This window comes from Eptatretus burgeri, chromosome 7 (genome assembly GCF_056783735.1).
Source record: "Eptatretus burgeri isolate ZD-2024b chromosome 7, Ebu_testis_v1, whole genome shotgun sequence".
Taxonomy (NCBI): Eukaryota; Metazoa; Chordata; class Myxini; order Myxiniformes; family Myxinidae; genus Eptatretus; species Eptatretus burgeri.
In genome coordinates, this window is record NC_140967.1 from 47652596 (window position 1) to 47678289 (window position 25694).

Sequence of the window (25694 nt, forward strand, 5' to 3'; positions counted from 1 at the left end):
GTCTGGGTGAGGTATGGGTTTTGCTCGGTTTATGGCTACTTTCACAGTGTGAGTGTTATCGTGTCTCGCAATGAAGTGTGTTTCTTTTTGGGGGAGAGAAGTTTCTTCTGTCGCTTTTGTTGAGCAGAGGTGTCTTGCTGTGATTGCTTGACTGCATGGCATGCTTGGGGTGAGATGAAGATGGGAGAAGATAAGTGTGTGTGTCTGTTGGTTTGGTGTCCATTCCTGTTTCAAGTCAGTTGTTTTTCAGTGAGTTTTGTGTCCAGAAAGTGAACTTCGGACTGTGAACTCTGGAATGTAAACTTGATGGTTGGATATATCAAATTTAATTATTTTTGAACCGTGTGAGACTGCGGCAGGATTTTGAGCAGATAAACAGGATATCATCAATATTGTTACGAATTTGGAAGCCTTGTGCACACAGACATGTTGTGTCCCCAAGTTTAATTAACCTGGGCAGCAGTCCCCAAGTTTAGTTATCTCTATGAGTATGTGTTTATAGTTAGGGTCCCCTACCTGTGTCTAACGGGAATTACATGTGTGTGCTGCGGAGTTTCTTTTGCAACAAATCTCCTTCACTTCACTTCGCACACCGACACCATTGCTCACGTGCGATCGACCACGTATGTGGGCAGAGATTTCCATCGCCTCAGATCGAGACTCCGCCCAGGAAGGCAATGGTGTGCCCCTTGTCCAATCACGCCACAGAGAGCAACTTTCCCATGACACCTTGGCCAATGAGGGTGAAGATCGCCTCAGATGGTGATTTTTCTCACCCTGGAGGAAAAAGGAATGCCAGGCTGGGAGCGTTGGTCGTCTTGGGAATCGCGGGTCTTGGTGCTGTCTGGTTCGTCTGGTCCTGGGTCATCGTCGTCTCTGATCTTCTCCTTGGTCTTGGTTCGTTGGTGCGTGGCTGGTTGGAGAGCGGGGTACCTGGTGCTTGGAGGGGCATCGTGTTGCGGGTTAGAGTCCCACCGAGCCGGATCGTCGAAAGCCACACGAGGGGGACAGGTCCAAGCACAGGCTCTGGTCTCCAGCTCATCTTTCCTCAAGCTGGAAGCCTTCAATAAAGACCCGACAGGGTCCATTTCTTTGTGTGTGTGTGTGTGTGTCTGTGTGTGGGCCTGACTTCAAGTGGGATTGATTAAGTGCTTTCTTTTGCTCATTGTACATTACATTTCTTATTCGTGAAAACTCTGCTCTGTGTTCCCCTCCCCAATTATTGTTGTTAATAAATTCCCCTCTTGTTGAATACATCAGCTCGTTCTTTGTAATTTCTGCCATTGGTTTGCCACGCTGCGTGTTGGGGATTAGGAAGGCCGTTGCCGTGGTTGTACATTTGGACCGACGGGCCTCAGTAACCATCCGCTCGGGTTACACACGGTTCGAGCACGGTAACGGCTCGTTCTGCTCGAGGTCTGCCGAGGCTGTGAATTCCCCGGTAAACTTTGCCACGTGGGTACTTGTAGTCATGTCAAAATAGGGTTTAACCTCGGACAAACTGGAATAGAAATCAAACCTGTGGTAATATCTTATGACAAACATGGCAAATAACATGTGCAAAATATTTGGTGGAACATCATTTTTGGGGGGTCCCGAGAAATTGGTAATTATGGACCTGGCAAAATTAGGTTGCAAAGAATAGTGACCACAAATATGATTACAGCTGGATTTACTTTGCTTCTTATGATACTCTGATAATGTCCCTTTACAGTCTTAATGAATAAGAATGACTGAAACAGCAGCCTGTGGCTAAGGGAGCCCCAACCACCCCCCCTCCCCCACAGGCCCTGATACAGGGTTACCAAAACTAAATTTGTTTCACATTCGTTCAATTATCACTTCAATTCCCAAAGAGCTCATAGGGAATCCTATAAACATCCAGAGTTCATCAACTGTGGGGAGATGCCGTCGCTCGTCTGAAATATATTACCAAATTTGGTACTCTTCCACTGTAAGTTGATGATGACAAAATGCAATTCACCTCGAATTGTATGTGCCATCCTCTACATTGTCATTGGAGTTCTCGGTTTTCATATTCTCACAGATGCCTCTGCATTCACTGTAAGCTGGTGTGCGTTCCAGATCAAGTCCTCTGCATCCACAACGTTTTCCACACCATGTCTTGCATTTGCATCTTATGACCTCTAACAGTGCTTTGGGTGCCACATCCAAATCTGTCATTAGAGGAAGAATCTTCTCTTCAATAACTTTCCAGCCCCAGTCCTCTGCCTGCAAGTTCATGCCCTTCCACTCCTGCACTTGGTGATAGACACGGAAACTGGTCCTTCATTGCTCCTGAACTTGGTGCCAATAACTTTGGGTGCACCGCCTTTTTGCACGTCGTGACTAGTTCTTGGAATCTGTGGTATCTTAACAAATCGAGACTGTCATTGGACTTTGTCTTGTATAAACAAAGCATTGCTTTCTGTCCTGCCTGAATTATCTCCTTCTTACTGGATGCAGAATTATTAAAAACCACAGCCTGCTCTTGAAAGCATTCATTGTTCTGTAGCAAGTTTAAAGCCACACCCTTCCCAAAACCAAACACTCGTGAAGTAGTGTCACATCCGAGAATACCATGCACAAATACAATATTCTCACAGACAGTCTCGCCAAGGTGCTCACATACACATCTGATGTTCAGAAATTTTTCAGTCTGTCCCTGTTTTGGTTCAGGTCTCCAGAAGACATCATGGCCCAAGTTCTTTGCATGGCAGCAGAGGAGTACCAGAAGATCTGTGTCATCTCCAACGAGAATCACCTCACGCTGAGCAGCAACTTGTATTGCTATCTGCACGATAAGCAAGTCAGCGTCGCCTCTGGCGTGATGAACTTCACAACCTGCTGCTTCTAGGGAGTTGCTAAAAAAGTGAAGAAATCGCTGCTTATTTGCATTATTTGATAGAAATTCTTCTTTTTTGAGTTGGAGGGTCATCTGTGGTTGAAAGTGAATTGTTCGGCCTTGGCGCTTTACAATTCGTCTCTGATGAGTGCCATCTTTGGTAGATGGCCCACGAGTGTAGCCATCAAAGACAACAACTGCCTCTCGATAATGCTTCCTCACATAGGTCACGTATCTGTCCAAAATTGACTGAAAGGCTTCTCCAATTTGCCATTGGATCCTGTGAAGTAAAGCACCACCATCAAGAACAGACTGGCACTTCAGAGGGACAGAATGTTGCTCCCCCTGTGGTTGGGTAGCCCAAATAGCTTCAACAAGAGATGGTTTGTTTGCTTTCAATAGCACATATTTAGTCTCAAACAAAGCAGGTGGTAATGAGCATAGTTCATATTGAAAGGCATACTTTAGATTTTCAGCCTGTGTTCCTGCAATTACCAGTCTCTGAAAGAGCAGTTGTGGATCAATGTTTACTTTCTTTCCAGTTATTCTGATTGTAGACTTCGACTCAGGAGTGATCACTTGATTTTTTTCTCCTGAAGCCATATTGCTGAACATGTTGCCACTCCATTTCATTCAGAATTTTCTGCCCAACTTGCTCTGCTTGTTCCACATTGACATCATCCCTGGTTGCTCCACTGGTTACAATATTGTGCAATGTGGGGCTGTCTTCAAATAGATTTCTTTCAGCAAGGATGGAAATGAGTTTATTTGTATCATCGATATCTCTCATTTGCCGAGCTTTTGACAAGTCTTTGTGTTGCTCACTCGTTGAATAGGTGACTGAGGTTAGTTGATGCATGGCATTGTTCACCTCTGCACAAACAGGTCTGGACAGGCACCATAGCAGTCATTGTGTTTCAGTCATGCCCCGTCCTCTTGTCAAACCACCAGTTGTTTTAAGGCTTCTAATTAGAACCTGTTCTATCACATGATCAGGTGACAGCCCTGCCCAAAAGCGATCCGACCTTCATTCAACATGAAAGCCATCCATAAACTTTGAATACACGAATGGGTTACTGTCCTGCAGCTTTGTCATTTTCTGAAGGTACAGGTACACTGACTTGGTACACAAGTTGTGCCCTGAGGCATAAAAGTAGGGAAGCATGTCTTAGAGAATCTGTCGATGTAGCTTCCAATCACCCGTGCGTTCTGATCGTAAGAAGTCCCGTACTATGTCCACACATTTCATATACATACACCAAAGTTTCCCGGTTCTGTGTTCAATTGCATTCAATGCACTTGAGACATTTTCTCTGACTGAACTTAAATCTGTTGAATCATTAATATCTGGGCCCAACATGTCCCCTGACAGGAGTTTGTCAATCAGTTTTCCAAGTTCTTGAAATTCATTGGGCAGATTTATTACCTCACTATCAGAAGCCACCAGAAATGGAGAAACTACAGTTTCAGGCACGTCTCTCGATATATCAACATTTTGGTCCTCAGTGTCTGACAGCTCTTCACTGTCATCCTCTGACACTGTCATCTACACGTTCTACATCTGACAAGTCAGGGGGGCTGCGAAGCTGTATTCCAAAAATGCCTGCCAGGAGAACAGTACTCAGTGCTGAATCAAGTAGTAGGTGCCCACGTACTGCCCGAGCAAAGGCCTTACCGCTCAGAATGTGTGCAACTGTATTTGGCGCAAAAATTGTTTCAAGCAATTCTTGAAGTCCTGACCCTGCCACGAAACAGGCTGAAATAAATGATTTGGTTTTTGATCAAACTACATAATTATAAACCTGTTTCCTTTGGAGAGCTGAAATGACATTTGGGAGTGGGGACACCCTGGGAATAAGATATTGAACACACTAAACTGTTCAGTCTTGTGTTTATTTGAAAGATTCGGTACAAAAACATGGGTAAACACACCAAGATTGTGGATGTAGCTTAATTATTCACAAAGTTATCGTAATTTCTTCATTTTAGCCTGTGCGACAGTTGCTAATGGGTGACAATTTTCAATCATTAAATACAATATGTTCCACCAAAAATATTTAATTAGATTTTTAGTATGTCATGCAGCAGAGCTTTTCTCAACAAATAAAAGTGGTTTCATTTCTATTCCAATTAGTCCGAGGTTACACCCACTTTTGGGCTAGATTGACTGGCCTATTCGGTATATTGAAGTTGGCAATAAACCCTACTCCACGCGGTCAAATTATTGGCGATTCATGGTCCTGTAAAGGACCCGTACCTACGGACTGATCCGAGGGTCACGACCTAAATTCCGGGGTGTTCGGTGGAAACGACTCCACTGCTCCACCTAGTAGTCGTTTATCGCCACCAAACCCTGGCCCACAACAATAAAACGTACCCAGGATTTTACCAAGATGCCGTGATGAGGTTGTGCATATATTTTAGCCTCTGTCGTTCCCATGAAGATGTTAGCGTACGATGGCGCAACAGGGCTGTCCATAGCAGTGCCCTGATTTTGAATGTAATGCCGTCCATTACATTGGAAACTTTCTTGATATCAGAACAGTTGGACATGTGCAACCAGATACAATTGGCACACCTGGATTGTGTATCTTCGGAAGAAAATAAAGATTAGGACTGCAGGAATCAACCAAGATTTAATGGCTGAATTTGCTTGAATAGAATGTCCTACCCTTTTTCACCTCTTCGAGATGTCGAAGGGTCGGGTTCGATGGAAGACCTTTGTAGGTATCATCATGTCGCTTGCGATTACCTTCTGCAGTGTTATCGATGGTCGACATAATGCCACCGGCAGAACCTTTAACTGCTGTCTTTATTACGTTGGAGATTGTGGAGTGCTCGTCGATCTTTCTTTGTAAGATTATCCTTGTGTGTTCAAGAATTATTTTTAGGCCGCATTTTCAATTCCATTCCTCACTTGCTCCATATAGACTTGTAGATGAGGATTGTCGACACGTGTCCAGGTGTTTTTGGTTGAGGTAAAGTGAGTTGTGGTGTATCGGTGTCGTTGATTGTTTGAGTGTTTGTTGTGGGGCTGATGGTACTGTCTGTTCGTACTCTCACAAAGTGTGCTGTCAATGACATTCGCCGACAGAAATCTTTTACATATTCTTTCAATTGTAATTGGTCTATTTGTGGAGCGATTGGGCAGAATTTTAGACCCTTTGATCGCGAGCTTGTTTCAGCCTCACCGAGGGAATGATTGGAAAGATTGATGATACCTAGTAGTGGAGCAGATAACAAGATCAATCGTTCAAATGATGATACAAGCATGAAACTTGGCAGGAATATTTATTTTATGTCACTTTATGAGAAAAAACTGCGAGCCACTTGAAATTCCAACATGGCCGCCATTTTCCAAGATGGCTGCCAGATGACCACCCAAAATATGAACAGATAACAATAACAATCGTTCAAAGAATGAAACAAGCATGAAATTTGGGAGAAATATTTATTTTATGTCACTTTATGAGATACAACTGCTGGCCACTTAAAATTAAATATGGTGGCCATTTTCCAAGATGGCCACCATGTTTTTCAGCCCTGCAATGTTCATTGTTCTGATTCGGTCTGACAAGAACAACTGCATAGTGGGGTACAACTTAGTCCGTAACGATAGCATTTGCACCTTCCACTACATTGTGTCTTGCATCCACATTTCGTTGACTCCTGGCAGCTTTTAGCTATGGGAGCAAGGGCAGTCCAGCAGACCTTCCACGAGTCATCTTCTTTGAACCAACCCCTCTCGGACGAATACTGAGCTTCTGGCTGGCGGGCTATTGCCTGGCTCCAAATGTGTCCTGCTTGATATGCAGCTCGATTGGCATGTTCCGTGAGTGCTCCTTGTGTTGGTGGAATTAAGTCAAATGACCTCTGCTTTCGTGCAAAGAGAGCAAGCCACGCCTCATTCACTGACGCAACTGAACTTGATCTGTCATACATCAGGACCACAAATTTCTCCAGGATTTCTCGATCAGATTCCTCAATCTTTGATGGGCACTGACTGAGTTTCGTGAAGATTACTGACGCTTCATCACATACATTCCATGTCTGCCCTGCTGTCCACAACTTTGGGTGGGGCACGTACTTCTCCTTTGTTATCCGAACTTGGATGCTGGAACATTGAAATGCTTGTACCATGAAAGGCTGTACTTGCTGTGGTTGCTGTTGGATTGTGATCAATATTGTCCATAGCAGAGGTGGTGAAAATTCGCTTCCGTGGAACTAGTAGACACACAACTCCTTCTTCCACATACTGGTTTTCAAGAGATTCACCTAACTGGGCAGATATTTATAATACCCTGTCATACGAAATGCTGATACCATTCTCATGAACCTTGTCAATAAGTTGTCGTTTTCTCGTCTTCGCAAACACTATCATCCCAATGTAATCAGCAAATGGTGTCTCACGGTATTTAGAATGCCGGTGGATTGCTGATCCTTCTCTGTACTTTTGTGTAGCAGTTCTACTGCAACAGTAGTGCAATAGCTAAGTCTGATTTTACGACACCATGTTTCAGATGTGACTTGATATCGACACCGTCTTCGATATTACACACAAACTGAAGAAGTGATGGAGGAGTTTTTCTTCACCAGATCCTTGCTCGAAATGTCGTTGAATTTCGTCTTGTGATTAAGCATCTCTTTACGTATATCAGCAGCTTTCGCGAACTGAATACCTTCACCATATTTACCAGCATCAGTGAGAACTGAACCTATGTCATTTTTTGAATGCTTGAAGGACATCGCGTCCTTTCTGATGCGCTTCAAGCTCGGGAATACGCGAGAGTGACTGTTCCTTTAACCTTGTTGAGTTGACATCAGGAGAGTCCACACCGAGTTGCTCTAATCTCTGCTTGTACAGTGAAGCTCAATCTGCTAGCCTAAATATAGCTGGATCTGTTCCTTCGGTGGCAGTTCTGGTGTCAGTGATGTTGATGATTTCTGAAAAGCAATGGGGTATAACTCTTTACCTGGCTTTTTGCAGCTCTGTTCTTGCTTAACCAAATTATGATGGGCTCGTTCTCGATTGTATACAGCCACCAGGCAAGCAGGATGTTATTTCAACTCCAGCGCAATAGCATCGCCGGCACTGAGCTTTGCGAGGATCTTTCCATCATCAGAGTCCTGGCACACTCATTGAGTCTTTCATTCAATTGCATTGTCATTGCTTGTCATACAGTTGATGTTTCAGCCTCTTCTTCACAGAAAAAGCATACTGATGAAGGTTTTGGTGGATTTGATGTTCTTTGCCTCTTACTGCAGTTTTCTTCTCTGCATGTAGAAGTACTTGCAGTCGCTCTCTTCTGTGTCCTTTTTAGCTTTGTGTTATTGAACAACAATCTGCAGCTTTGGTGATATTTTGCTCTGTTTCACACCATTGTGTCTTCTTTCCCATCACCTTCATCGAGTCTGGCTGGATTAAGTGGAATCGGCATATCATTGATGGCATAATACAATGGCACATTGTTTGCAATGTTGGTATAACCAGCACAGTCCTGTTCCCTTTGGAATGAACTTAGTGGTGACATTCACTTTTCCTCTGTGTCCTTCTGACAGAGGCAACATTTCCCCCAGTTTGTTCGGGGTTTTGATTTTGCTTGTGTATCCATAATTTGTGACGAGCAATGGCAATGTCGAGGGATTAACCTTTTACCACCTTGCATTCCTGCACTTTGATGTATGGGATAGAGCTATGTTAATGCGTTTGCCCTACACCAAGCCCGATCGTTCATCCATTGCCATTTAAATCCCATGCGATCTGTACACCATCCGGATAACAACATATAAAACCCCTGTGATTCTTGGCTCGGCTCTCCCGCGCTGGCACATCCTGTCGGTTCAGGTGCGGCTGTCTAACATCTGAGGGGTTCATTCGATAGCATTTGGGATACTAAACCCACGGTTTAGCCGACAATAAACCCCATGCTGAGTTGCACAGCAGTGTTTGCCACCAGTGTGCCCTGGTAGTGCATGACATGCACTCTCTTTTTTGTGTTTAGTCGATATTGGCTGGTGTCCACCACCATTGATGGTTACAATATGTCAGGGTCCTTTGGATCCTTGTGGCTGCATTTCGGTCGTAAGTGGTTTTATTTCGGAGTTTTCCATCTTCCGAATGAGCTTCATCTGCCCAGAGCTGTCTGGTTTTCAGGTGCCAGAGATTCGCTTTTCGCACCACCACTATTTGTGGAAACACCCCCACCACCAGAAGGCGAGAGTTGGAGCTTCACTGCCAGAGGCTTTGTTTTGCTTGCCATTTGGGGCATTTCGTAGGCAAAGAGAGCTCATCCTCTTTGCCACCCAGGCATTAGCAGTCCTTTGGAGTGGCAATGACTATTTTGAGCAATTAAAATACAAGCTCTGTTCAAGATCTCCAACAATTCTAACCGTCCCCGCTTACAACGCGATGAGAACCAATTTACTTGCATTCAAAACCTGCACAATAGTCATTTGACTTCTTTATTGTTACGTAAGTCCGAAAATTGATTTATTCGTTCATGAAATCGATCAATACACTGAAGAATCAGCTCTAGCAAGGACAAAAACCTGTAAATCGACATCAAGATGAAATAAATCCGACATCTCTGGCGATTTTTATGGTTTAAAGTTGTTTTTTTTATACCATGGCGGCCATCTTGGAAAAAATGGCCGCCATGTTGAAAATCCACGTGGCGAGCACTTTTTTCTTGCAGAGTGACCCTGAAGGAACGTTCTTACCAAATTTCATGCTTGTATCACCATTTGAACGATTCTGCCAAAAAATCACACTTATTTGCTCCACTATAGCTGAGGGAGATCTTCCAGTTTGGTTGAAGTAGAAGTTCCATAATTGTCTGTTTGACTATTTTAAATGTCGGCAGTGGAGGTCGTAGGTTCCCACAATAGTAGGTTCCAAAGTGCAGTGATGACGTCAGAACGGGTTTGATTGGCGAGGCAGGATGTTTTTTTAATTTTACTTTTATTTTGCTATTTTTAAAGCGGTAGATCATGGTTGAGATGGGAAGACGATGTGAGCAGTGATATTTCACCTTCAACAAAATTGCTTTCCTTCGTTTCTTACGTTTAATTTCACCCTTACTGGTCACCGGACCGTTGCTGTCGATAGCAACTTAAAAATTGGCCGGTGGGGGATGGAGGGGCTGGTGCAAATTGCGGAACCAATAGTGATGGCTGTGCAAGCCCCTACAAATTGTTGATTCCAGTTTCCCATTGCTCGAGCGCATTCTGAGCATTTCATCCAACCGTCTTTGCCATATTTCTTTGAAACAATATATGATAATAAATGTCAGCATGTGAATGTGTGTCAGGTCAGGTCAGGTATGGGAGCATGCCCGGTGGAGTGCATTGCTCCATCCACTTTCTGCTGGTACTCCAGGGGCCTCCTTCCCTCAGGCCTTCTCCTTGAGATGCCAATGTGTATCCTTCACTTGAAATGCCTTCACCTTCACTTCATTTTCTCCCTTATCCTCATGTCTCTCCGCACATTGGTCAGCCGCAGTGCAAATAGCAGCAGGGGGGAAGGGCCTTCCACCTTCGCATCACCTATTTTAATTGCTTTTTCAGGGGTGGGCGCAAGCCCTCCATTCGGAAATTAGTCAACAAACAGTCGGGAATGTCTGCCTCTGCTCCATTCCCCCCAAGTGCTTATAACCCTTGTATTAGCCGATGCTTAAAGTCCACCGCTCTTTTTCCCGCCTTTTGCTGAACAGCAAACACTTTATTCCGATCCAAGGTCGAGGGTCTAAGAGCAGTTTGGATGGCATTATATGGTCTATCTCTAGCTCCCTGTCTGTCCGCATCTGTCCATTCTGCCCCTTCCTCGGCTGGCCTCTCAGCTTCCCTCCGAGCCTCTCTCCACACTGTAGGCGAGAGGATCGCCTGGCACATCATGCCGATATCTCGGTGTGTACATCGGTGTGTTTCCACCCATTGGGAAATCAAGTCACGGATCGTCTGTGGTTCATTTGGACATTCCAAAATTCGGTTACGGGCAGAGGAATCACAGGCCGTTCCTTCGCTCTCGCAAACGTCGGGCAGAGGAATCCCGACGAGCTTCTTTCTTCTACTCTCGTTTACCTTCCTGGAGTTTTCTTAGGTCCGACTCGGCCGACTTAGCCATATTCCCCTCGGCCCTCAAACCCGGCTTTCCAGACCTTAAGATAGCTACCCCTTGATAGATAATAAACAATTCTCTCCACACTTATCTTTAGCGGTTCTTGGGTGAGCTCAAGGGGCAGAAGCAGGAATGGACAAAACCTTACCTTACCTGTGGTGGAGTCTGCGGGCCTACGGGGAAGGGCATGGTGATGATGCATGATGGGCGTGATGATGGGAGGAGTGGTCGTGGGGGTCAGTGTATCGGCAAGGGATATGAGGTGTGCGCGCCGCCTGAGGCGTCGTAGTAATGCTGGAGTCGGCCGGCTCGTGAGTGTGCCGAATACGGAATAAAGGGGAGCCGCGGGCACAGTACGCCCGCGCTCGCACTTGTGCAACACAGCCCGGCTCGACTGTTCCTCCGCATCGTGTCTGCCTGCTAAGCATCTCCCATTTCAGTACATAACAGTTGGCGACGAGGATCTTCGGATCGGCGTGTGCAGGGTCGCAAGTAACCCGGGCGGTTCCAAGCTACGGAGCCAAGGGTCTCACGGAGCATGGCAGAAGGTCGGGGCACGGCACACGGACGTGTACCCGTGTTCGGGGGAGATGAGTTCGAGTTGTTTTCTGAACAGTCAGGTTGCTACTTTCGGGCGAATGATGTAGAGGATGAAGAGAAACGCAAGGCGATCTTGCTCGCCTCGCTATCAACGGAGCACTACCGCCTGCTGAGTGATTTGGTGGCTCCAAATAGATCCAGTGATGATGTGCTATCCTTTCAGGACATCGTGGCGAAAATGAAGACCGACTTGGCGCCAGAGAAGTCGTTACATCTCGCGCGGTTCCAGTTCGATCATCTCGCTAAGGGTGGCGAGGAGCGCGTTGCGGACTTCGTAGCACAAGTGAAGCATTCGGCTGTGCCGTGCAAATTCACGACAGAGGAGCGTCCGACACGGCTCAGAGATTGTTTTATTTCTGGTCTGCGAGACGCAAAGATGGTAGCAACCATCCTGCGATTGACCGACATCACATTCGACTCGGCGGTCGTGACTGCTTCGTCTGTCGAGCAGACACTCACGGATGTCCGCGCCATTGCTGGCCAAGACGTAATGAGTAGCTCCAGCTGGAGCATGGCGGCTAATCCCGAGGTCCACGCGGTGACCGCACAAGTGCCGCGGGTCGCGCAGCCCGGAGTCCGAGCGATGGCTCAAGTGCCGCAGGTCGCACGCGCGCCTGGCGGTGCGGGACGAGGGGCACCGCAGCACGGTCGCACCGGGGGCGAAGGGGCACCGCAGCACGGTCGCACCGGGAGCGAAGGGGCACCGCAGCACAGTCGCACCTGGAGCGAAGGGACTTTCCGCGGCTGCTGGGGGTGTGGGGGTCCGCACCTGCGACAAATGTGCCCGTATAAGAACACCGTGTGTTTGCATTGTCACAAGGTGGGACATTTGAAGCGTGTGTGTCGGATGGCGGGGGCCTCCATTGGGGTCTTGGATGACGAGGTGCGAGAGGACCCCAGTGACCTGGAGATCGGCCTGCAACCGGGGCCTGACGATGCCGGCGAGCCGGAGCAGGAGATGCAACCACGGTTGAGTCTGTTTTCCGTTGGTTCGGAGATGACGACGCCTTTCACGGTTGAGGTCGAAGTGAATGGCCAACCGACTGTGTTTTGCGTGGATACCGGGGCGGCAGTGTCGGTCATGGATGAGCGGGCGGCTCGTGGTCTTCGCGGTATTCGCCTGGTCAAGACGGCCTTGTCGTTATACACGTACACCGGTGAAGCGATTGCACCGCTTGCGAGGGCCGACGTCTCAGTGCGCTACCGAGATCGACGCGCCCGGCTCTCGGTGTTCGTTGTACGAGGGGAGGGGCCCGCCCTTTTGGGTCGGGACTGGCTAGCGCACCTCGGACTGGATCTCCGGTTCGTACCTCCAGATGTGCCAGTGCTCTCTTCGAGGCCTTCGTCAAGTACCGAGGGCGAGGCTCTGGCGGCGGGGGCTGCGTCGATGCAGCGGGAGCGACCGTTCGTTGCTGCCTGCGGCGGTGATGTGCAGTTCGGGAGCGGCGAGAGCCGTATCAGCTCTCGCGATGAGTTCCCGCGCTTCGCTCGCGATGAGTTCCCGCGCTTCGCTCGCGATGAATTCCCGCGCTTCGGCAGGGTTCGTGAGGAAATGCGCGTCGGTGTTGTGCAGGCAGCTTCGACAGGTGACGGTGAGCCCGTGGCGTTAAAGGGAGTCGCGAGTCACAACATCGAGTCGACAACCAAGAAGCGGACTCGTGATGTGGGTTGTGGGTTGTTGTTCATGGCATATGTGTTTTTCCTTGCTCTAGTGATGCATTTTAACGTTGTTGAAATAAATGCCAGCAGTTCTCGTGTAAAAGTGGATGTGGCGGAGATCAGTCAATGGGAGTTGTATTATGATCAATGTGATGTGGGGGCTTCAGGAGCGGTGGTGGCGAATAAAAAGGTTGGGTTGGCCTTCCATTGTCCCGGGCCGCAGGTAGTTGTTTTGTCATGTGGTGGGATTTTATCAGAAAAGCGCGCTGTATGGAAAAATGACTTTGCAATACTTCGAATAATGTTCGTAGTGATTTATAACGAGCCTATGATTGCAGTGTGGTTTAAATGGAGTTGCTCCCATCTAGCTGCCGTGTGGGTCTCGGAGGTCGACTCGGAACCAAGACTGGTGCCCTGGTCGGCGTTACCCCCACCTCTGGTTGCGAGCGCAGCTCTCTGTGTTCGCTCAAGGCCGTTGGGACGGGCGTTGGCGTCTCAACTGATTGTGGTGCGTGAGTTGTTTTGGAGCATTAAATGCATGCAGCCAGCGGCGCTGTTCAGTGCCCCCGGCCAAGGTCGATCAAGGCTGGCGCCACGGCTTCCAGACAGCAGGCTTCCGGCCTCGGAATGTTTATCTACGTCGGGTCTGCCTGGGGGGAGTGGGCCGGAGGCGTTTGATGGTGCCGGGGGAGGTTGGCTCGAAAGGTCGTCACGACCTCGGCGAGGGCCATGTCAGCATGGGCCGCCTGGGGGCGTTTTTGCTGCGTAGTGCTGCTGTGCTTCTCATTTGCTGCTTCATATCGGTAACGCGGTCAGAGTGGGGGGGGGGGCTTTGTGCACCTCCGTCTTTGGAACCTGGCCTTTGCTGCTCCACTCGCTCGCATCGACACATTATATGATGTGGTGTGCTGTTCTACTTCGCTATTTTCATTTTATTTCCATGATTATTACACGGAGTCCTTCGTGTTCTGTATGCTTCTTATAATGGTAATCATTTAATAATCATAGTTTTAGGGGGGAGGAGTGTGGTGGAGTCTGCGGGCCTACGGGGAAGGGCATGGTGATGATGCATGATGGGCGTGATGATGGGAGGAGTGGTCGTGGGGGTCAGTGTATCGGCAAGGGAGATGAGGTGTGCGCGCCGCCTGAGGCGTCGTAGTAATGCTGGAGTCGGCCGGCTCATGAGTGTGCGAATACGGAATAAAGGGGAGCCGCGGGCACAGTACGCCCGCACTCGCACTTGTGCAACACAGCCCGGCTCGACTGTTCCTCCGCATCGTGTCTGCCTGCTAAGCATCTCCCATTTCAGTACATAACAGGTGTGTACATCGGTGTGTTTCCACCCATTGGGCAATCAAGTCACGGATCGTCTGTGGTTCATTTGGACATTCCAAAATTCGGTTACGGGCAGAGGAATCACAGGCCGTTCCTTCGCTCTCGCAAACGTCGGGCAGAGGAATCCCGACGAGCTTCTTTCTTCTACTCTCGTTTACCTTCCTGGAGTTTTCTTAGATCCAACTCGGCCGACTTAGCCATATTCCCCTCGGCCCTCAAACCCGGCTTTCCAGACCTTAAGATAGCTACCCCTTGATAGATAATAAACAATTCTCTCCACACTTATCTTTAGCGGTTCTAGGGTGAGCTCAAGGGGCAGAAGCAGGAATGGACAAAACCTGGGGTGAGAAAGAGAGTATATAATTTAAACTCCCCAGCACAAAGGCTTACCTATGCAAATTGGTCACCGCGGCTTTTCTCTTTGGTCACCAAGGGTCCATCCCCACCTCTCCTCCTCCTTGTCTCGCCCCTCCTCGATGCGCCAATTGTCGACGCATGAAGACGTCGATGTACTTGAGAGAAAACTCTTTATTATCTATCAAACATGGACGTATGTGGAAAGCAGACACCAGGTGCACCAATTAGCAATTCAGGTCCTCGGAGAATGCTCTGCTCTATAAGCTGAGTCATTCCCGTGTTTACGATTTTATCTTCAACAAATTCCATTATATAAAAGCCCTTCCTTTCATTCTCGGACCAGCTGGATTAAAAGCTGGTTTATGTCCTGGCAATACCAATATATCAAACATGAGCAAGATCCTGCTATACAATGTTCCCTTGAATCATTCAAGGTTGACCACACTTCTTATCTCTATACAAAAATATTCAGAAATATATTTTAATTAACTGCAAGTGAGTGGATTGAGTTGGGAAGAAATAAAAAGCTTTAAAACAGGAACAAATCCCAACACACACACACACACACACACACACACACACACACACACACACACACACACACACACACACACACACACACACACACACACACACACACACACACATATATATACATATATATGAGTACGTACGTGCCTGGCCGTATGTGGAAAAAAAAAAAACTTTCAAACCGCGTTCCAGAAACAACAAACACACAGGCCGTTCCTTCGCTCTCGCAAACGACGACTGGATTGGGGTATTGTGTTTATCTCTAAATGCGCATAAGAAATCGAGAAATTATTAGAATATGGTAAGTCATCACTGTCCAGAAGTAGTGCGTGCCCGTACGGAATGTTCACATGCATTCCACGAATTATTGCTTGCGTTGAAGTAACAACTGCTGTGATACTTATACACACAGAGTTAATTAAAATCCAAATTAAAACCAAGTTTACCTCCCTGTCTTTTCTCGCCATGACATTCACTGCCATTGACCATTGCCACTCCTTCGCCACGGTAACTAAGGCGCCCTTTCCCCATCGGCCACGCCAACGCAGCAAAGTGTCCTGTCATTGGTTTGGTCAATAAATGGCCATAACTTGGGAAGCACTTGTCCGATTAATATCAAACCTTGAAAAGGCACATACTCAGGTCCCCAGCAATATACCTGGCAAGTTTCAATTAGATCGGACCAGTGGTTGTCGAGAAACAGCAGTCACACACACACACACAAACACACACACAGACACACACACAGACACAGACACAGACACACACACACACACACACACACACACACACACACACACACACACACACACACACACACACACTGCTGGAATTATAGATAGATGATATCTGTGCGTCCTACCCTGACACACAGAAATGCTCCTCGAAGAGAGAAAAAAAGAAAGTGAGCAAAAGTTGCTTCAAATTAATTCAAACCTCCAGGAAAATGATAATTTTTTTTCAATCAGCCCAAAAATTGAATCTTGGCACCTCGATGTCTCAGCAACAGAACGCTGCCTCGATCGCTCCCGAATTTTTTTTTTCTTTGCTGTTCAGAAATATCTAATTTTTTTTTAAGTTTCCTTGTTTTCCTGTGTTTTTTATCCCGTGGTATTTTTCCCACAGGTTTCTGCTGGCTTGTCATTCAACTTCATCCCTTTCTTTTAAAATGTGGGTTGTGCATACAGCAATTAATTTTATCACACAGTGAAACATTTGTGTCGTAATTTTAAATAATAATAATACAGGCGAAATATTTGGTGTTATCATTTATTGTCATGGTTTCCTGTTTGCACATTAAAATGGGAAACATTGAATGGACTGTCATCATTATTTTCACCATCATCATCACAACTGTTTAAAGCCTGTTATCTCACCATCGTTGTGATAGAATTTGATCAAGATCTGTGGAATTTCAAGTGTAATTTTTATTACAAACAGCGATACATTGAGTACACTGGAAGAGTTGTGGAAGGTATAATATGGTAAACCATTTCTTTTTGTTGTTGTAACTTTCCTGTTTGATTCCTCAGTCTTCACTTGACAAAACATGATGTAGAAGTTTCATCGTCGTCGTCAGAATAAGAATCGTCCTCATCAAAGGCATTTACGAAATCTATCACAACGTGGCGGTTCCTGTCGGATTCAAACTGTGCCTCGGCCTTGCTTGATTCGGTTGAAACATCCGAGGAAGATTGTGGAATGGTGAAAACACAAGACGATTCAACGCTTGTGGTGTTCTGCGTCGATCCATCCGTGTTTACCTGAGGGCTCATGCTTGAATGCTCATCTGAGAGCTCGTATACACCGAGCACCTGAATACAGCAAGTGGGTGATGGTGGTGTTGGTACTGCGTTCGTTTTCTGTGGACTCTCATTCAAAAGTTTATCTGTGAGTCCATGAGCATCTGCTTCAAGAACAGAGCATGCTTGTGGTTCAGGTGGTACTTCATTTCTGTGCTGAGGGTTTTCTGAAGTCTCCATTTTCTGGTATTTGATTGACTGGCTCGGTTGTCTATTAATGATCTTGCTTGGTTTTCTTGCATTGTGCTTCCTGCCTTTGCTGGCCCTGCAAAGCACCAACAGATTTAGATATCATCAACATTCATTCTACATGTACAACATTATGGATCAAGCAATGGAACAATTTACTGTCTTGTGTTGTGCACAACTGTTCAAAGATGGCCAGGTATTCATGACATCTGTAAATGTCCTCCCACTTGGAAAACACCGAGGAAGACCTGAAGAAGGCGCATAATTGACTTTGCAAATATGAGAAAATTTTGGGTATTAATGTTAACATTCGATAAGGTGAGACTGGTTCGGCCTTGTTCATCTTCAATAGTTTCCTCTGATTTATTGGATGAGATCATTGGAAGATGAATAAGTTAAGGCCGGCCTCTGAGATTACCTTAAAGGGAAATGAAGGTCCAGGGAAGATGCCTGTATCCCATTTGTTAGGGGGGTGGGAACGATGATGGTGGCGTGGTCAGTGATAATTTCAAGGCCTCAACCACCGTGAGAAAACACGAAGATTTTCAACTCCATTGAATACATTCAGAGTTTGAGGTTGGGGTTAAGTTGTCAGTTGCTGTGTTGATGGAGTGTCAGCACCGTCCATAATTCGTGAATAATTCAGATGAGTTGTATTTTGAGTTCCTCCAATTTTTTGGAACCAGTGAGGTCCAGGTAAGACGTGCTGAGATTGGAAAGGCATATACACTGGGAGCGGCTATTTTATCTTCGTGGAAGACTCTTGCAGGAAGGGCAGAGCCTTTGTGGTGGGCTGGCTGATAATTCGCTGAGAGCATGCAAGTTCGTGAGTCAATAAATTGAGGTGTCCAAATCTGTGACAACAAACGGGGTGTTTGATCCGAAGCAACGGGATGTAGCCTTTTAATTGGACAGGGTTTGAAGGCAATAAGGTATATCAGTGTAATAGGAAGGAGAGAAGAGGAGTGGAGGACGCCAATGGGCCGACCAGGTTGCTCCTGGCTGCAGCATCTCACGAAGATGGGGAGGGGCCAGGCATCTGCCTGGGCGATTGCTACACCGAGGCGCCTGGAGTACTGGTGGAAAGTGGATGCAGCAACGCGCTGCTCCGGCGCATTCTCCCATACCTGACCTGACCTGACCATTTGCCGTTCTGTTTAATGTGCCGTTCTTGTTTATGTGACGTTCTATAATCCGCATCGTTGTACCATATGGGTCATTGTAGTAAATTCATAGAACAGTACCCCTGGAAAGGTAGGGAGTGGCAGGAGAAATAGTTGGTAGGTTGAAATTAGAATTGGATAGGAACTTAGAAACATTGTAGATATATGTGTGCAGGGTTATTGGCAGGACTGGTAGGCAGCATTAGTGGGGATTGGTGCTTGTGTCAATCTATGATGAGCGTGATGTCTGAGAGGGCTCGTCAAAGAATTGTTTGTGGCCAGTGTTGTGTATTTTTTTTAACGTTAAAACAGCCTTTGCATCTCCTCCCCCCCTCCATCCCAAACAAATATTTCCCTCCCACTCCTTTTTCACACCCTTTTGATATCCAAGAGCCTGCCACATTTTCTCATCCCAACTCTTCCCCCAATTCCCCCATGAAGTCATTCTGACGGATTTATTTACTCTGGTGTTGGTTGGCCGTGAATGGCCTACTCCTGCATCTGCTATTCCTGGTATTCCTTGTTATCCTGTTTGGAATACAGGAACAAATTGATAAGCGTTTGGCTTGATTCCCCTTTAAATCTCAGTCGTCTGTGGTCTTGATTAACTGGCGAGGTTCGTCTGAACTTCAACTGTACAGTGATCTCCTTGCGGTTACGGGTGGTTGTTGTCCCCATCCTAACATGCAGCACTAACAGATGTAATTCTAAAAGTAGTTTGTGTGCTCACCTGCTCAGAGAAAGGAATGCATATTGATCGGTCTGAAGTCATCTTACAACTGTGAACATGCTGAGTGAATGAATGAGGATTTTAAGTGAAGTAGTCACTAAGTGCAACCAAATGAAGTTTGTCATACTTACTCCTTGAGAGATCTGAACTTCGCGAAGAGGTAAATGAAGAGCAATATGAAGAAGAAAATAATAGCGCTTAAAGCTATTATCACCTCGACAGCAATCCAGGAGAATTTACGCGCTGCTGGAGTGTTTCTGTTGTTTTCTTCACTGTCAGACACTACAACAGAAAAATGTTCATTATTAGCAGTGATCAATGAGAAAAACTAAAAATACAAACTACAATACATTTTTGACTGATGTGGCGGTGTCACAGAAATAACCTTCGGAGAGTGGCACACCTGTACCTTCAAAATTCAGAATTCAAAATCATTTCTATTTTTCTCCGCATATTATGTTTGTGGGGTAGGGATCGGTCGTTGAAATTAAAGACCACAGCACCGTATGTGTTTTGCTTAGTTTTTTTCGGACGAGGTTCAAATCGAGGAGTTAATGAACAGCTCGCACATAATAAAAAGAAAAGTAGCTTTCCATTCAAAGTACACTCCCCCCATAACAAATCCTCCAGCACGCAGCACATGGAGTCGGAATTGGGAAGGAGCGGAGTACAATAATTGATTAATTAATTGCGCAAATAAAATAAATAAATAAAATAATAGGGAGCCTGGTGTTGGCTTCGTGGTTATTGTGGTGGCTTGGGATCTGTGAGCTTGAGCCCTGCTGGCCACTGAATTAACATCAGCGGGGTTGACTCAGCCTGTTGTCCTTCCAAGGTCGGCGAAATGAGCACCAGCATACTGGTAATTATCCCTGTGTGTCGAAGGCGACTCAAGGGTTGGCGTCAGGAAGAGCATCAGGCCGTAAAAACATTGCTACAAGAAAGGGTACCATGATTGGAGCCCACAAAAATCTGACCCCTGCTCTGGGAAAAAGACTTTAAAATGGTGTGATGATGAAATAATAATCATTAATTTCACAATTAATAGCATACCCAAAGCACCACTGTTTCTTCTGAATCTGTAACTTTTTGAAAATTAAGTAATTTATCGAAAAATGAATGATTAATGAATCAATAAATCAAAAATAACCTTTGGAGATAAATAACTTGGTCACTGTCATGTCCAAATATCAGCTTCTGCGCTCAAAAGCTGCCTGAGATAATGCCCAGATGAGAAATAAAATAAATTGGTAATTAATAAATCCAAAGTAATTAATGAATAAAAAATTGATTCATACAAAATCGCTTTTTTTCCAAAGCACATCTTCACTTTTATCCCCAAATTTCAGCTTCCCAGCTCAAAGGATGGCTGAGATATTGCCTGGACAAATAAGCGAACAAACAACGAAGAAAACAAACGGAGTAAAAACAGAGTACAGTACTCCCTTCCTTGTCCCCCGGCGATGACATCATGCATCGCCTGTATATGGAATTGGGAAGGAGTGGTGTACAACTAGAACGGCACTCGGTGGAGCACAGTACCTCCGCCAGGCCGTACGGTTTATGTTTTTATCCATCCCACTGATATGCCGGATCTGCAACCGGCCCATTCGTCCCCCCGTCCCAAACCAAAATCTAATTTACTTGTCCTTGTCACTTTCCCAACTTGTCCACCAAGTTTCGTCCGAATCTGTCCACAACTTTTTGAGATATCGTGCTATGTATCGTTTTTGGTCCCATCTCTCAATGGTGAAGAATCACTTTAAAATTCGAGTATCTGGAGCTGGATCTTCACCGAAATCTTCTCAATTTGTCCTTGTCAGATACCAAACTGCTCTCCCAAATTTCTTCCAAATTCGTCCATAACTTTTTGAGATATCCTGCTCACAGACAGACAAACGTGAAAACGACCTCCGTTAACCTTTGGTGGTGGAGGGGACGAGCATGGTTTGAAAGAGAAGGTGGACAGGTTGAGTATTGAATAATCCTTCAAACATTGCTCCAATTGTTGCATGGAAGTCGGACCTGGAAAATTGTGTCTGCTTGTTTTATTTATCTATAATTTCAGCTGTGTGTGTGCGCGTTCGTGTCTGCGACCGCTCTTGTTCGACAACGACTGGTCAGATCTTATTGAAACTTGCCAGCTATATTACTGGGGACCTGAGTATGTACATTTTCAAGGTTTGATATTCATCGGACAAGAGCTTCCCAAGTTATGGACATTTATTTACCAAACCAATGACAGGACACGTTGCTGCGTAGACGTGGCCGTTGGGGAAGAGATCCTCAGCCGTGTTTCCCATTACGGGTTACAACGTCCAGACTTCCGGATAGTGATGACTTAGTGTATTCTAGTAATTTCTCGATTTATTATGCGCATTTATAGATAAACACAATGCCCCAATGCAGTCGTCGTTTACGAGAGCGAAGGAACGGCCTGTGTGTTTATTTGAAAAAAAATTTTTTTTTTGGTTTGCATGTACGGCCACGCGAGAGTGAAGGAACGGCCTGTGTGGTTGTTTCTGGCACGAGGTTTGAAAGTTTTTTTTTTTTGGTTTGCACATACGGGCATGCACCAATGGCCACACACGTACAAGCATGTGAGAGCGAAGGAACGGCCTGTGTGATTGTTGTTTCTGGCACGTGGTTTGAAGGTTTGCTTTTTTTTTTTTTTGCACGTACGGCCACGCACGTTCAGGCACGTACAAGGTTAATCAATGAAAAAGAGCACCTATTTATGGGACACCTTGTATATCCTCCAACCCAAGCCCCCCTCCTCCCCCCCCCAACTATCCCTAAATCATCCTCCACCTTCCCTGCTCCCCCTCTCTTCCTTGACAGTTTCACAAGTATCACGTACAAACTTCTTGGTCAATCGCCTGTTGGAAGCCTTCCATCGTCCATTACCATGGTTACACAGTATCACCATAGTTACACAAATCAAAACAAAACATGTCCATCGATCCCACAGTTTTGTTCAGAAACGATTAATGAGGTACAAACGATGAAGTTTTTGAATGTCGAAATGTTTTTGACATTGAAAGCTGGAAATGGATGTGAACAACAACCTGCACAACCACAAAATCCCTTTCATCGGTATTTGCACAAATTACCTTTTAGAAGATGGAAGTCCTGTTCATTGTGAGAGTTCCCTGGATTCTCTGGAGGGTGTTTCTCCAACTCCTTCTCTCGAGCGTTTTGAAGGAAGTGGAAACGTTTCAATCCCATTTCCATGTTATGCAGATGTTTGAGAGTTGAGACGATGTGTGTTGTTTTGGTTCGAGGTTCTCCTTGAGTGTTTGTTGCCTTTTCCAAGTGAAGGGTGTTTTCATCGTTTGGGAGAGTAACCTCGTTAACTATGGCTGAAGTCAGGTTTTCGATCGCCAGTTGTACAGGTTCTTCCAACATGAATTTGGGTATTTCTGTAACCTGGTCTGAGAGAGGAAAAAAGAAAAAAAAGTCAAACAGGTAATCGTGGACTTGAACAGTGAAATGTAATGTTACATCCAAGAGAGATAAATCCATGAAGATGTCTCGGCGAAACAAATCAACATTCAAGTTTCTTTTTCAAACCCGATAATTATTAAACATTTTCAAACAATTTTTGGTTTAGGACTGCGATTCAGGAATACCTCAGAGATTGTCTCTGAAAATCTTCATGTAACTCCAACATCGTTTTCAACAGTCCGAAGTAATCACAAAGGCTCCAGAGATTAATCGTTTTTCGTGAAAGTGAAGCCCAAACCTCCTCACCTTGCATTGCAGTTGTTGTTGCCACACAAATACAAATGAGGTTCACAATGAACCACAAATGATTCGCACATTGCACGAGCTTCTTCATCTTTGGATATCACCATCAACAAGACACGCGCACAACGGGAGTGTTCAGCACGACAAACAGAACACGTTTGGAGCAAAGGACAAACGTTGCCATGGACACCAGCATGTTGACGGGAGTCATGACGACGCATATGGCAAGGTAAACAAGATGTGCAGTTGGTTGAAAGATGAATCAGAGTCTGTTATTTATTTATTTGTTTTTAAACGTTTGAATTTCCCAAAACTCCTTCAAATTTATTGTAAATTGCTGGAAATTCAAGGTAATTCGTCAAAATTAAACAATTATTGAGGAAACAGTTTTTCTTGTTGTTTCTTCATGACTTTCCTGCATTGTTTAAATTCTGTTTGGATTTCACTACCTTGACTAATTATCGACCAACTGAGGCTTTTGTCCCCAAATTTCAGCTTCCCAGCTCAAAGGATGGCTGACATATTGACTGGACAAATAAGCAAACAAACAAACGGAGTAAAAACTGAGTACTCCCTTCCTTGTCCCCGGCGATGACATCATACATCGCCTGTATATGGAATTGGGAAGGAGTGGTGAACAACGAGAACGGCACTCGGTGGAGCACAGTACCTCCGCCAGGCCGTACGGTTTACGTTTTTTTATCCATCCCACTGATATGCCGGATCTGCAACCAGACCATTCGTCCCCCCGTCCCACACCAAAATCTAATTTACTTGTCCTTGTCACTTTCCCAACTCGTCCACCAAGTTTCGTCCGAATCTGTTCACAACATTTTGAGATATCGTGCTGTGTATCGTTTTTGGTCCCATCTCTCAATGGTGAAGAATCACTTTAAAAATTCGAGTATCAGGAGCTGGATCTTCACCAAAATCTCCTCAATTTGTCCTTGTCAGATACCAAACTGTTCCCTCAAATTTCTTCCGAATATGTCCATAACTTTTTGAGATATCCTGCTCACAGACAGACAGACAAACATGTAAACGACCTCCGTTCACCTTTGGTAGTGGAGCTGATGAGCATGATTTGAAAGAGAAGATGGACAGGTTGAGTATTCAATAATCCTTCAAACATTGCTCCAACTGTTTCATCGAAGTCGGACCTGGAAAATTGTGTCTGCTTGTTGTATTTAATCAATGAAAATGATTACCTATTCATGGGACACCTTGTATATTCTCCAACCCCCTCCCCCCCCAACCACTCTCCGAAAATCATCCTCTACCTTCCCTGCTCCCCCTTTCTTCCTTGACAGTTCCACAAGTATCACGTACAAACCTCTTGGTCAATCGCCCGTTGGAAGCCTTCCATCGTCTATTACCATGGTTACACAGTATCACCATGGTTACACAAATCAAAACAAAACATGTCCATCGATCTCACAGTTTTGTTCAGAAACGATGAATGAGGTACAAACGATGAAGTTTTTGAATGTCGAAATGTTTTTGACATTGAAAGCAGGAAATGGATGTGAACAACAACCTGCACAACCACAAAATCCCTTTCATCAGTATTTGCACAAATTACCTTTTTGAAGATGGAAGTCCTGTTCATTATTAGAGTTCCCTGGATTCTCTGGAGGGTGTTTCTCCAACTCCTTCTCTCGAACATTTTGAAGGAAGTGAAAACGTTTCAATCCCATTTCCATGTTATCCAGGAGATGTTTGAGAGTTGAGACGATGTGTGTTGTTTTGGTTCGAGGTTCTCCTTGAGTGTTTGTTGCCTTTTCCAAGTGAAGGGTGTTTTCATCGTTTGGGAGAGTAATGTCGTTAACTATGGCCGAAGTCAGGTTTTCGATCACCAGTTGTGCAGGTTCTTCCAACATGAATCTGGGTATTTCTGTAACCTGGTCTGAGAGAAGAAAAAAAACAACAAACAAAAAGTTAAACAGGTAATCATGGACTTGAACAGTGAAATGTAATGTTACATCCAAGTGAGATAAATCCTGAAGATGTCTCGGCGAAACAAATCAACATTCAAGTTTCTTTTTCAAACCCCGTAATTGTTCAACATTCAACTCCGAAAAACCTTATAGATTGTCTCTGAAAATCTTCATGTAACTCCAAAATCGTTTTCAACAGTACGAAGTAATCACAAAAGCTCCAGAGACGAATCGTTTTTAGTGAAAGTGAAGCCCAAACCTCCTCACCTTGTATTGCAGTTGTTGTTGCCACACAAATACAAATGAGGTTCACAATGAACCACAAATGATTCGCACATTGCACGAGCTTCTTCATCTTTGGATATCACCATCAACAAGACCGCGCACAACAGGAGTGTTCAGCACGACAAACAGAACACGTTTGGAGCAAAGAACAAACGTTGTCATGGACACCAACAAGTTGACGGTCGTCATGACTTCGCATTTGATGAGGTAAACAAGATGTGCAGTTGGAAGAGAAATCAGAGTCTGTCATTTTGTTATTTGTTTTTAAACAGTTGAATTTCTTCAACATACCTTCAAAACTATTGTAGATCGTTGTTATTCTGTCTGTTTATTGCCTACAAATCACAATTTTAAACTGATCTTCACAAAACTTCACCACATGGTAGAGTTTGTCA

The 25694-nt window shown here is 45.3% G+C and overlaps 1 protein-coding gene across 1 annotated transcript; it reads right to left on the reverse strand.

Annotated features, from left to right (window-relative positions):
• Positions 1-16566: 16566 nt before the first annotated feature.
• Positions 16567-22561, reverse strand: LOC147023200 (uncharacterized). The gene is made up of 3 exons (XM_085890323.1): positions 22441-22561; positions 19459-19609; positions 16567-17510 (listed from the first exon to the last, which is right to left on the reverse strand). The coding sequence occupies exons 1-3, from the start codon at positions 22559-22561 to the stop codon at positions 16979-16981; spliced, it is 804 nt and encodes a 267-aa protein (XP_085746449.1). The 3' UTR covers positions 16567-16978.
• Between the last annotated feature and the right edge of the window lie 3133 nt (positions 22562-25694).

Bases quoted from the DNA above. Each gene is read 5' to 3' on its own strand.
- LOC147023200 (XM_085890323.1), bottom strand. From the start codon at position 22,561: ATGGAAATGGGATTGAAACGTTTCCACTTCCTTCAAAACGCTCGAGAG. The intron at 19,610-22,440 runs GTAATTTGTGCA...TTTCTGTTGTAG, and splicing joins GGACTTCCATCTTCTAAAAG to TGTCTGACAGTGAAGAAAAC. The intron at 17,511-19,458 runs GTAAGTATGACA...GGTGCTTTGCAG, and splicing joins AAGTTCAGATCTCTCAAGGA to GGCCAGCAAAGGCAGGAAGC.